General features: G+C 40.9%; 1 protein-coding gene across 1 annotated transcript in view; it reads right to left on the reverse strand.

The window, feature by feature from the left end:
* The window catches only part of FNDC3B (fibronectin type III domain containing 3B), a 210,452-nt gene that overhangs the window by 10,120 nt on the left and 186,508 nt on the right, over positions 1 to 13,824 (reverse strand). Inside the window, exon 24 of the mRNA XM_061452540.1 lies at positions 3,723 to 3,889. Coding sequence (XP_061308524.1) covers positions 3,723 to 3,889 — 167 coding nt within the window. The remainder of the gene's footprint in view (positions 1 to 3,722; positions 3,890 to 13,824) is intronic.

Below are 13,824 nucleotides of genomic sequence, written 5' to 3' on the forward strand. Positions count from 1 at the left end.
ACTCTGCTCTGGTGAGACCTCACCTAGAGTACTGTGTCCAGCTCTGGAGCCCTCAGTACAGGAAAGATATGGACCTGTTGGAGAGGATCCAGAAGAGAGCCACATAAATGATCAGGGGATGGAACACCTCTCCTATGACGAAAGGCTGAGACAGTTGGGGTTGTTCAGGCCTGAGAAGAGAAGACTCTGGGGAGACCTTACTGCAGCCTTTCATTTCTTAAAAGGGGCCTATAAAAAAGATGGGGAGAAACTTTTTAACAGGGCCTGTAGCAAACAGGACAAGCGGAGATGGTTTTAAAGTAAGAAAGGGGAGATTCAGCCTGGACACAAGGAAGAAATTTTTTACAACCAGAGTGGTAAAATACTGGCACAGGTTGCCTGGAGAGGTGGCGGATGTGTCATTCCTGGAGACGTTCAAGGCCAGGCTGGATGTGGTTCTGGACAACCTCGTCTAATTGAAGATGCCTCAGCTCATTGCAGGGGATTGGACTAGATGACCTTTGAAGGTCCATTCCAACCCTAACTATTCTATGATTCTATGATATTCTACACCATATTTATGCGGCTAAAACATCAAATTGCCATCATTGCTGGATGAAAGAAGCAAAACTTGAAAGTCACTCAAAAATCTCATTTATTTCAGCACAGTCTTGCCTGATTAAGCACAAGATTCTTGTGGTACTGAACAACAACAAACACTATCCACAGAAAACTGAGTGAAATTCGGAGCTGATTAACAAGCTCCTAAGACGTTTATTGCAGGATCCAGTTCACTTCTGCAGAAGGAGAGCTAGCTGTTAGACCATGTCTCACCTGTCAGTTATGTGAGCTGCTGGAAAGTGTGAGTGGACATGATAGAAAACTTTGAACTTTTAAAATTCAATTGCAGTGCTGTACACTGATCTTTTCAAAGCAGAAACAAACACACAAATTACACTATTGTTAACAGAAGCAGCAGTTTCATGAACTTCTGACCAAACACCTGTGCCAGTGGAGATGCCTCTGTATTCCTCTCATGCTTCACATCATTGAAAGAGAGAAATAATATCAAACACTTCATTCAGGAAAAATAGAAGGGATGTGAAAAGGGAAGCTAAATAATCCTCTGTATTAGAGATTAAGTCCAGCCTAGGAAATAAAAGTTATAAGCATAATTTTAAAGACTCGGACTCACATCTGCTTCTGAGCCTGACATTCAGATGATCAGATGTGCTATTTCCAGCCAGGCTTAGACCAGGACTTTCACTAGAACTCTAGAGAAATTCAGTCAGCTGTTACAATGCTGCTGTCCTTGGGAGAAAGGCCTTCCATCAGCTGAAAGCCAAAAGATGCTGCACTATGCCCAACAGCAAGCCTGCAGGTGAGCCGAGCAGAGCACAGAGCACTAACAGCAGCAGCATGTTTAGATGTAAAATTAAGCATCTGCCACTGGAAGACATCAAAACAACTGCGACAGCATCCGAGGTCCACCAACCTCCTGATCAGACACAGTAAGCAAGAACATGACAAAAAGCCAGAACTGGGAGAAACAATGGTGCTGAATACTCTACCAAGTGGTTAACATGTGCACATGCAAGGACATGAGCTTGTTAACGGCAATCTAGCTTCCCAACCCTACGAAAACAGACAACAAGAGTGTCTATCAAAGAAACAAATGCTGCTGCATACATTACATGAATTTTAGACTAATCTGTTACCACCCAAGAGGAACACATGAATCATATGGGGACCCAAATGTAATCAATATCCATTTGCTTCTCTCTGCACATCTGCCAGTGTCGAGAGACTGATAATAGATGACTGCATCTCAGCTGACAACAACACTCTCAATTATTTTCCATCCTTCTTACATCCCTCACTCCAATACACATAGATTTTGGACTGCTATTAAAAATAATGCTATTTCAGGGTTGGCATCACTAAGTGAGCGATTAGGATACTTTATAGGAGAATAAACATGCGCATGAAAAACTATATTAAGTTTATCACGTACATTCCTCTGTATTGCTCCAAACAGAGACAGGAATCAACATCATAATTTTGCCTCAACAGATCTCTTTTCCCTGTAGCATTGCCTCCCTTTGGCAGTGCTCACTAATGCAATTTTTGTTTTGCCCTTTTCCCCATTACAGCCAGTGTTTTGTCATGTACCTGCGGTCCCAGCCCACACATGACGTGGTATTTGCACCGTATTAACTGCTTGATATTCAGTTGAGGGTATGAGTCATATTTAAGAGAAACTAAATAGGCAGGGAGCTCAAAACCAAAACCTAGGTGAGATCTGAATTTAATAAAATGGATTTCTACCCAGCAAAATGAAAATGTGACTACAGCACATCTCTGTGCTATAGTTTTATGCATTTAGTGCAGTTAAGAGAAGCAATGACAACATGGACTTGGCATCTACAAGTGACATGTGCTTATGCCCAGTCACTCTGACAACTCGCATACGCAAAAGCTGTGAAGCGCACCCTCCCTGCTACTCTCACCTACACCAGCCTGGTTCATCTAGCATGAGCTCCCTTTGCTTTGCTGGGCAGCATAGCTCACAACTGCTAATAAGAGTGAATCATGACAATTCACCACTGGGCATAAATTATCTGAACATTTCTTTTTATTACAGATGATTTAAGTATATTTAAGTATATTTACTCTCAAACTTTACACCAAACACATACATACAGGTAACTTCTTATAGAAACAGCACTGAAGCAAAAGCCAAACCCCAAAGGAAACTCAGGTAGAAACAGAGATGGGATTCTTGCATATGCTGATTTTAGTATAGTGAAGCCAGTCTCCCAATGTCCTCTCTGTACTCAAGTGTTGTTCTTCCAGTGGAAAATTCAGAGCAGCTAACCTAGGGACTGAGGAAATTGCACCCCAGCAGTGTTCTCCCTTCTCTAAATCTCTGATTACAAATGGTATCAAAAGTCACCAAAGCCAAATTTTAAATACAGCAGAACAAATGAAACCTCTCTGACAAGCTAAGAGTTGCCACTTCTCACAGCAAATGGTACTGCTTGACAAAGGAGTCTCAAACATAGAGGGAGAAAAGGGTGCATTTGATTCCAGCTCACTTTATCTGCCAGCTGATACAGAGAATCCGCTACCTTTGCAGTAGTTCTCCTTGGAAAGGAGGAACAAAATTACTTAGGCCAAAATTTACACACAGTAAAAGATGTTCCATTATAAAACCATTTAATTAGGCCTTTTGTTCTTCCGGAGGAACACAAGCTAAGTGAGTTCTAAATCTAACACTTCATGTATGTGAAGTATCATAATTTTATACATTAAAGGAAAAATAAACACTAAAGTTCCATGCTAAACATCATCTACACAACTAAAACCAACATTAAACTTTACTAATGTTTAAGCTGGTAGGTATACATATATACTACAGCTGTTACATTCCTTATAGAAGTGCTGTGGCAATCCAGAGCAATCCCTGGTAAACACTATTGTTAGCAGCAGAATTTTAACAGTTTGTGTGTAAAAGCAGTGGTTGGTGCAACATCTATAGTGTTTTTATGAATATTTTGGTGGTAATTTAGTTTCCCACCATAATATAACTTGACTATTCACAGAAATACACAAGCAGCACAAACTTGTTTTTCACGTGTTATTGCATACTCAGGCTAACCCTTACAAACTCACTGCACACACACCAATTACTTTAATAATTACATGTTACTTATATATAGGTAAAAAAATCTATTACATACCTTTGATTGCAGGTGGGACTGACTTAGTTGTGCAGAAGGTACATATGTCTGAGAAAGGTCCCTCCCCAGCATCATTGACTGCTTGTATTCTGAATGAGTAACATGTGGATTCTGTCAGCCTTTGTATTTTGTATGTATGACTTGGTCCCCTATAAATTGGAATAAACCTGGAAAAAATAAAATGAGAGCATGCAGTTACATGGGTGTGCCTCTGACATTTCTGGCGATTACAGATATCGGCACAAGGTATCTGTATTGTGAAAAGTGGCATAATGTGCTTTTCTGAGCTGTTAAAGGCAAGCATAAAAACGGCATGTTATTAGCACACTAACAAGGATTAGTAGGTTGGAGAAAGCAGAAATTCATGGTCCCTTTTCCAGCTACTACTTACCTTGCAAAACGGTGACGTGAATAATCAGAAAAACAACTGTCAATGTATTTCCTACTACCTACTAATCAAAATGGATTCAGACTGTGCTCTGCTACAATACACTGCGTGCCCTGATGGTTTAAAAAGAAGTTTAAAACATGATAAATACTTTGAATCCTTTAATTGCTTGATTTGGACTTTATTCATGCATTAAGATCCAAAGACTATATCTTACACTTATCTATGCCATCTTGAACCAGAATAACTGTATTTAAATCAGAGCAGATGGATTATATAATACAGTCATATGTTTTTGAAGAGTTCATGGACTGAAGATGGCCTAGTGGCAAAGACGGTATGAATGAAAAGGCACAGGGGAAGCATGATTACAATGAGAGGGATATGGAGGACGGAAAAGGGTGCCCGCTTAGGAGCTCTGGGAATGCCCTTACTGTTTGAGGCTGAGAAGAAGAAAAAGACATGACACTAAGGAAGTAACTTATATAATATTTCCATTGACAAAACCAAACATCAGCACCCAAACTTCTCCAGCAATGAAATGCAGAACAAAATCAATGCCACTTAATCTAAAAAAAAATAAATAAAATGAATCAGACTTGATTTTCAGTTGCTCTGCTCAGATAGAAGCTTTCCAGTAATAGCCATGTTAGCCAGCAATTCCTAACTAAGATCCCAACCCCCCAGGTGCTGAGCAGAGTGGGAGTAAAGATAAATAAAGAGAAAACACCCAGCATCTTGCATTAAATCTGCTTAGCCTCTACTGGGGAACAAAGTTTTACTTGCAATAGCCCTGAATGCGGAGAACATAAAATTCACTGCTGAGGATCACCTGGGTTTTTACTGATGCACACTTACTCAAATTGTCTTATCCGTTTCAGTGGATTTGAAATCACCAGGAAGCCAACAAAGAGATTTGGTTTTGACCTCCATGTCTAGGTGCTAGCTCTATCCTTTGGCTTTGCATAAGATACACAGTATAACCGATTTGAGCATTTCAAAGAAACAGGGTCTGTCATTAGCTCCCAGGGACAGAAATCAATTCATGTTACATTATGATTGAAATCCACAGAAGTACAAAGACAGCAAGAATCATCTGTAATAAAAAGAAATGTTCAGATAATTTAAATTGCTTGAAATGTACTCTGAGGACTAATGTGATTTACTACCCCCACTGAGTTTTAGTGATCTCCTCCTCTTGATTGGAAATCAAAGATCTATACCTACAAGTTTGTAAAAGGATATTTTAGAGCAGATTTCCACAGAAGAATTTAGTTTTTCAACCTTATACAGTTTTAAGGACTGCTTGCTATTCCACATTTTTTAGGCTCACATAAACAGCTACGGCAGATTTCAAAAGACTGCCACAGACCTTTCTCACGGCATGAAATTTCTTGTGATTCACTGTGTGATGAACAAAGCACATGCATTTAGGACAGCATTAAGACCGAAGAGACATGACTACAGTCTCTCTCTCTCTCTCTCTCCACTTTTTGTAGCTCAATCAGGTGGCTGGCTCAGAAAGCACTGCAGTACTCACAGAAGTGCAGAGGCTTGTCTCTGACACTGCTCTAAGGGCAACAGATAGCAAAAAAAAGATCTTTTGATGCAGTATTTTAGACTACTGACCTCTTTGTAATCATCTACGGAGCCAGGTAAGCAAGCACGGATAAATATACCTTAGCAGCTAGCAGACAAGCACACCCATACCCCAGTTTAGGCTAGACATATTTATATGATTAATACCAATAACCTAGTCCTCAAATCACACTTTCTCCTTTTGAATAGGACTAAGGTTTCATAACACTGCAAAAACAATCTGGCAAAACACTTGAGCTCCTCCTGTCATTTGGGAACTGGACTAACACTCCAGGTCCATGGAATCCAGTTCCTCTAGAAAATCCTTACAGAAATCTCCACTGCTTTTAACTTTTCTTTCTCAAACCCCATCTGTAATGAAAGCAAAAACCATTACGGAAAAGCTTGCATCCATATTCAAAACACAAAACTATCATGGAAGCACACTTAAACTTCTGAAGTTCAGCCATTTTGAAAAGAGGACTTTCAATTTTGGAAGAAGAAAGGCTGATTACTAAGTCAACCAAATGCAATTGCTGTTAGGCTTCACTATGACAATAACACTTTATAACTGTGTTTGAAGATGCAGATCATAAGAAACCTAATGAAGATGACTTGGAGAAATATATCCTACAATCAGTCTCCTGGGCTTTCTGCTGAAGGACCTCAATGAACTTAAAGCTGAATCAATCAGTGTGATTGCCCACTGCTACTGTGATGCATGCATACATTAAAAATTGTCTAAAGTAAGGTGGTAGTCTGCCCGTATCACAGGAAGTTCATTTTTAAAATCTAATTTTAAATCTAATTTAAAAAGCACATTTAAATGTGAGAACCTTTCCATTCTTGGCAAGCCTGACATTGTTCACTGTGCTTTATCCAGGCCCTATTCCACATATTTGCTTAAGAATAAACCAGCATTGAGCTTATTTCCAAGGGCTTAATCTCTTATGCATTTAAAAGTTGACTTAATCTGTGTATGGAAAAGATCCCATGTTTTCTATCTCCCTCTCACCTTCTTCCAGCCTCTTCATCAGAACACAGACAATGAATTTTCCTGCTCAGATGCTATGGAGTGCCATTAAGCATGGTCACTAACAAAGCACAGCCATCAAAAATCTTCAGGCTTTTCAAGGTGATAGCTGAACTATGCTGCGGGGCTCAGCTTTTTTCTACATCCCACTTCATTTATCTAACAAAGCTTTACATCATTCATAAATTGAACACGAGATCATAGGATCGTAGAATAGTTAGGGTTGGAAAGGACCTTAAGATCATCTAGTTCCAACACCCCTGCCATGGGCAGGGATGACCCAAGTCCCAGTCTCCACACGGCAGCAACACAACTTGCACATCAGTGAAATTGAGAGCTGAAAAACTTGTGGAGGGGGCAAGTGCATGGCTCAACAGAGCCTTCTCCATGCCTCCTCCCTGGCATGGCTAGGCTGAAGCTGAGGGATAGGCACATGGTTGGACATGACTGAAATACTGCAGCTTGACAAACAGCCACTTCTTGTCCCTTCAGTCAAAATGGATATGCTTTTAGCTGCAGTGTTGAAAAGGTTAGTTTAAACTTTAATGAAATAACACCCAATACTAACATGCCAACGTTTGCAGTGAAGGTCCCTTAGGAAGTGTGGCAGCTAAGCCTGCCCCAACCTCCCTGAACTCGCTGTTCCATTCTCCATGCTTCTCCTTCAGTACAAATATTTACAGGGCTAGAAGGTGAACTGGATTTGAGAACTGATAGCGAGGGTAAAGATCTCTAAGTAGGATAGTCTTGCACTGATTAGTTCCCTAGCTGGTCCAATGTTGTGTTAAAACAGTTGGATTGGCAAAATTGTGGGGATTGAATGAGGACATGAGTGGTTTCAACAAGCCAGAAGTGCTCCTGTTCATATATGGGAACACACAGAATTATAAGTATTTACACTTTAATGTCTTATTTTTTCATTACTCTTACTGCCCAAGACAGACAAAACCAAACCAAAACAGGACTTGGGGGTGCTGGTCAATGAGAAAATGAACATGAGCTGGCAGTGTGTGCTCACAGCCCAGAAAGCCAACTGCATCCTGGGCTGCATCAAAAAGAGCGTGACCAGCAGGTGACCTGCCCCTCTACCAGGGGGTAGGTAGATCACCATGGAGGTGATCCTGCCCCGCTACTCTGCTCTCGTGAGACCTCACCTGGAGTATTGTGTGCAGTTCTGGTGTCCTCAACATAAAACGGACATGGAACTGTTGGAACAAGTCCAGAGAAGGGCCACGAGGATGATCAGGGGACTGGAGCACCTCCCGTAAGAAGATAGGCTGAGGAAGTTGAGGAGAAGGGAGCCTGGAGAAGAGAAGGCTGCGTGGAGACCTCATAGCAGCCTTCCAGTATCTGAAGGGGCCTTATAAGGATGCTGGGGACGGACTCTTCATTAGGGACTGTAGTGACAGGACAAGGGGTAACAGGTTAAAACTTAAACAGGGGAAGTTTAGACTGGATATAAGGAAGAAGTTCTTTCCTGTTAGGGCGGTGAGGCACTGGATGGGTTGCCCAGGGAGGTTGTGAATGCTCCATCCCCAGCGGTGTTCAAGGCCAGGTTGGACAAAGCCTTGGGTGAGATGGTTTAGTGTGAGGTGTCCCTGCCCATCACAGGGGGGTTGGAACTAGATGATCTTAAGGTCCTTTCCAACCCAAACGATTCTATGATTCTATGCTCAAGTGTGTCTGAGCCAAGATGTATTCATTCTCTAATCTCCACCTGCTTTCAGGTAAATCTTAAAAGTGTGCTAAATAAGCACCAAGAAATTTTCAATTCTCAGAGGTGTGCCCTGTTGATATTAAAAGACAGTAGGCTGCACATCTTAAACTGGTATACTGTCTTTGAAAAAATTATTGTCTCTGTGGGTTAATGGCATTCTCAATGTAATTGCATTATGATTTTTTTTAAAGGTTGCACCATGCCAAGTAACACTGTATTGTTCAAATTTAACCTGCTGCAGTGCTGCTCTCCTCTCCACTAAATTAATAGCAGAAACTGAAAAGAAAGCAACTTTCTCCAGGGATGAAGACATTCTCCAGAGGCTACTTCCCCTCATCTCATTCTTCCCAGACATTCTCATGTCAGTCACGGATTATTCATTTACCTACACACTGTGGAGGAGAGAGAACACAATGTGCTAGAACGAGTGTTTGGGAGACATCATTGCTGTTAGCTTTTCATCAATACCTTTCTATTCTCCATGAAGATCTTCTTGGAAATGTTTTACATGCTGCAGCTGTTTTGTTTTCTCCACTTTAGTAACTTCCAGTCGAGTAAAGGAATATGAATGTACTCGCTCTACCTCTGCTCATTAGTGCTCAGCACATTTTTATCGGCAGGCTCCCTTTCAAACTCCTGGGTTTAATTTATATTTTAGTAACCCGTTTGTCCTTACAAAAATTAAATTTGAAAGAAAATCTACCGTACAGCATTAAATAAGACAGCAATCTCAAGCCAAGGTACAAAGGCTGGAATGGACACCTTAATGATTCTGTTATTGCCTCCCAGAAAAGCACGGTCATCTGCCACAGTCTTGGCTGGAGTGAAATTATTAATATAGCACTGGTCTGACCCGGCGACCTGAGGCTTCATTTCAGCATACAAAGGCAACCGCGTAATTGGAAACTGAAGTACACGCATTTCACAGACCAACAGCTCTTTTAATATTATTATTGCAACACCTCTCTTATGTGCACAATTACAGCTCCTACCCACTTCCTTAGACTACTCCTCTATTTTGTTTAAAGAACATTATCAAACACTCACTGATTTACTTGATTTTCTTTCCCCAGTAGCAACTCCCTATACTACGAAGTGGCACCAAGGAAAACAAAACTTGAAAACCATATAATTATGAGTAAAGTCAACAGACGTTCTTTTTTTCCATTTCTTCTGTATTTTAAAATGTTCAGCTCAAAGAGAAAAACTTAGCCCACCCCCACATCCATTGGTGCCCCTACAACCACTACCAAGGTGACCCAATCTTTTCAGCTTTGGGGCACCTTTCCAAGCTACTCTCTGGTATCTCTTGTTGCAGGCAGGTGCTTAGGGAAGGCAAATATCTGGAAAGGGGGTACCAAAGAATTTTGTGCTCCCACAACCTCCCCTAATCCTGACTTCCAGTCCTAACATGAGTTGTGGACAAAACAGACAGGATGCCTTGGTCCTCCTGATCTGAAGATCTCTTTTCTAGAAGACACCTTTTGGAAAACTTACTAAAGGATGCCTGTTCGTACTATGTTTAGACACCAACCTCCACAATGCACTGTCAACATAATTTTTGTTTATAGGCATCATAATAACAACAACAGCAGGAGCCACTGAAGGTGGCAACTTTTACTTCTTTACACTTAAAAAAGCAAAACTTAGTGGAGAGCAGAAAAAGGCAGGAAGAGAATAGAGATAACAGTCAGATGGGAAGAGTATGGTTTTCTTTGCCTAATTACCTAACACATCTTCAGGCCAAAACCTGATTTTTAACTTGCTTCTACTAGATCATCTTTCATATGTTGCTGAATTTGAGCACATAATCTGTATTTACCACAAATAGTCACTTGTTAGATGTCTGGAATTATTGAAAATGTGGAGATGCCTTAACCTACAGAAGCTCCCCACAACAAGAAAAAATACCTTCTTGTAAGAAACTCCTGGGCACATTCAGGAGGAATGGAAGACAGGTCAGAAAAGTGCCTGACAGATGATTCCTGTGTGCAACTCCATCAGAGGCCAAGGAACAGACAGGAAGGACAATACTGAGCACAACTTAATGTGAATTAACAGCATTTGAATGAAAGATCTGGGAGAAATTAGAGAGATCATCCAACAGCCTGTTGAAACTATGTAGTCAGTAAGAACCAGATGACTAGGCACTTAACCAATACCATGGTTTGCAATGGTAACATAGAATCACAGAATTAACGAGGTTGGAAAAGACCTTTAAGATCATCAAGTCCAGTCTTTACCCCAGCACTGCCAAGGCCACCCTAAACCATGTCACTGAGGGCCTCAACTACACAGTTTGTGAACATATTAATTATTAACAGTAGATAGAAATATGAGTGGGCTTAACAAAGCTAAAACCAGAAGAGAACAAACCAGTTCAACTGTGGGAAAGTAATGCTTTTACAGTGCAGATGCATTTTTATCTTCTGTCGGCGGCATTACAATCCCCTTTCCCAGCATGGCAGCAACTAACAGTGTCTATGAACCTTAAAATGAAGTCATTCAGCACCTCATCTTCACAACCATTTACCAACATGACAGTCTAGGTGCTATGTTTCAGCAAAGCTTGTTAAGGAAGTCAAGCATTGTTGCTAGCTCACCAACTTCAGCAAAATGAAGTTGGAACCTAAAGGTGTGCTCTTAGAAAACTGGCTAATGTGATCCTGGCTGCTGTAAGCTGAACTCCATTAACACTTTAGATGCTAAACAGTAATTACTTTGATTAAGGCATTACTTTTCTTATGAGGTTGTCACAGGTGTTCATAAAACAGCTTTCACTACAGTGACAATATTTGGTTTAGATGCTGCTGTTATTTCTGATCTGTTGCCTAGAATATTCAGTTACATCCATGAGGTCTGAAGTACCTGTAGTGTACACTGATCAAGAGAATACTGGTCCACTGTGTTTCTATGTAGTTAATTACTAAATTTCCCATCAAATCAGAGATTCTTTGAAAATACTTATGGAATAGCATCTAATTCTGTGTCTCACGAGACTCCTAATAGCTGAAACATCACATGTCCAACATTTAACATGGTTTGCTCACATTTCACTTTGCCTCAAAAGATGATGTGCACACTTGTATCTACTAAAAATGTTGGTTTACTCATGTTTCTAGGAACAAAGCTGAAATGCATTAACAAGTTAAGCTTTTGAACTTGGAACAGTTCTTCCTCTTTTCATTTGCACAGCCCTTACTGCAAAGCCGCAAGTATCTAAACAGAACGCTCTTAGTATCATTACTGTTATTAGCAACACTCATCTACAGAATGCAACAAACAATACTAAACAAAGACAGACTACCTAAAAGACTTTTCTAGATGTCAACTTTCTATTTAGCCAGGCTTGCAGAGTAAATAGCAGCATGCCACATGTCTCCGTGCTCAGGTGCTCATTCTTAACTGTTTTTCACCACTGTTCTACCCAATATGAAAATGATGTTTTTCTGCAGTTTTTTGCAAGGATGTGTTAATGTATCTAATTTTATATTTTAATAGAATTTCACAAGCCAGTAAGCCTGATATATATCTGTAATTGCTGTTAAACTGGGTGTAAATTGTCTTGATCAAATCATTAGTGTAAACCATTTTTAATTAGACTGCTTGAAACTTGCAGTAACTAGATAATGATTATGCTAGTCATCAGGCAAAGACAGCACATTTAGCAATTTATCTCTGTGTTTCTGCTGTACCTTACTTCATGTCAATGCAAAACATACATATTGAGGCTCATACATACGACTACTTTCTAACACATAGAAACTGTCTAATCATTTTGGAAAGACTGCTGCTTAGACCAAACCATCACATGTGATATTCCACTTCTACAGCCAGGGAAATGGCATTGGACACTGTGACAGACAGCCTCCATTTCATTTGTGTGTTCTCTGCCATTTGTTATGATTATTCAAGGAGTAACTAGGTCACAGAAACTGCTGGAAGGAAGGGAAAACAGTTTCTTCTGCTACATACAACTTCAGCATGCTTTGGGAGAGGAGGTTTCCAGCACCACTGGGTGAAGACAAAAGAGGAGTGGGAGAATCACTGGAAGAGCTAGGAGCTTCAAAAAACCTGAACCTTTCTGCAGAAAAAAATAGCCCATCTGTATTCTCTGCATTAGCGTTACCGTTTACTGTTCAAAACATGTTTTTTATTTTCCTTGGAAACCAGCTCCTGATAAGTGCTATTTGGTTCCTCTCACCTTGGAAAATATTGGCATAGATTTTTAGAATATACTTTTCTCCCTTTCTGATAGGCTTTCTCTAAACAGTGAAATAGCTTTCTGCACAATTGAAAAAGAGCACTACCACGAGCATCAGCAACATCTGGGTTTACAAGCACTGAAACAGATGGGATAATACATCTCCCTTGGATACAGGGAAGAACATTCAGGTCCCCCTGTTCATACTCAGGCTCTACAGGCTCCTTTCACAACAGCAAGGAAAGACAACCTCAGCCACTGAAAGGCAACTGAGACTCCATATAGCTTACAGCTCAGATGACCTCTGCTGCCTGCACCACAGTAACGGGCACACCTGAGACGAGGAATATGAGGGGTAATGCCTCTTGAAATAAATATTCAAGTTAAGGTAAAATTCTCCAAATAGAAAAACAAGGATGCTGGATCTGGTACTCACCAACAAGGAGGGTCTGGTTGAAGTAGTGACAGTCAATGGCAGCCTGGGCTGCAGTGACCATGAGATGGTGGAGTTTAGGATCTTGTGTGGGAGGAATAGAATACCTAGCAAGGCCACATTTCTGAATTTCTGAAGGGCAGACTTTGGCCTCTTCAATCAATTGCTAAGGGAAGTATCATGGGAAAGGGTACTAGGTGGTAAAGGGGCTCAAGATAGCTGGTCAGCATTCAAGGACCACTTCTTCCAAGCTCAGGATCAGTGTCCCAATGAGTAGGAAGTCAAGTAGGGGAGCCAGGAGACCAGCATGGTTAAACAAGGAACTGCTGGGCAAACTCATACAGAAAAAGAGAATCTATGGATTACGGAAGGAGGGGCTGGCCACTTGGGAGGAATATAGGACAGCTGTTAGAGGATGTAGGGAAGCAATTAGGACAGCTAAGGCCTCCTTGGAACTTAATCTGGCAAGTCGGGTCAAGGACAATAGAAAGGGCTTCTTCAAATACATAGCGAATAAAACTAACACAAGAAGCAGTGTAGGCCCACTGCTGAATGAGGTGGGTGCCGTGGAGACAGAGGATATAAAGAAGGCAGAGGTGCTGAATGCCTTCTTTGCCTCTGTCTTTACTCCTGCAGACTCTCCCCGGGGGACCCAGATTCCTATAGCCCTGGAAGGAGTCAGGATAAAGGAGGAGTTTGCTTTGGTAGATGAGGATTGGGTTAGGGATCAGTTAAGCAATCTGGACATC

This window comes from Pezoporus flaviventris, unplaced genomic scaffold, assembly GCF_033815535.1.
Source record: "Pezoporus flaviventris isolate CSIRO_AGI_PZ_B2104156 unplaced genomic scaffold, CSIRO_AGI_Pfla_v1 ptg000013l, whole genome shotgun sequence".
Lineage (NCBI taxonomy): Eukaryota > Metazoa > Chordata > Aves > Psittaciformes > Psittacidae > Pezoporus > Pezoporus flaviventris.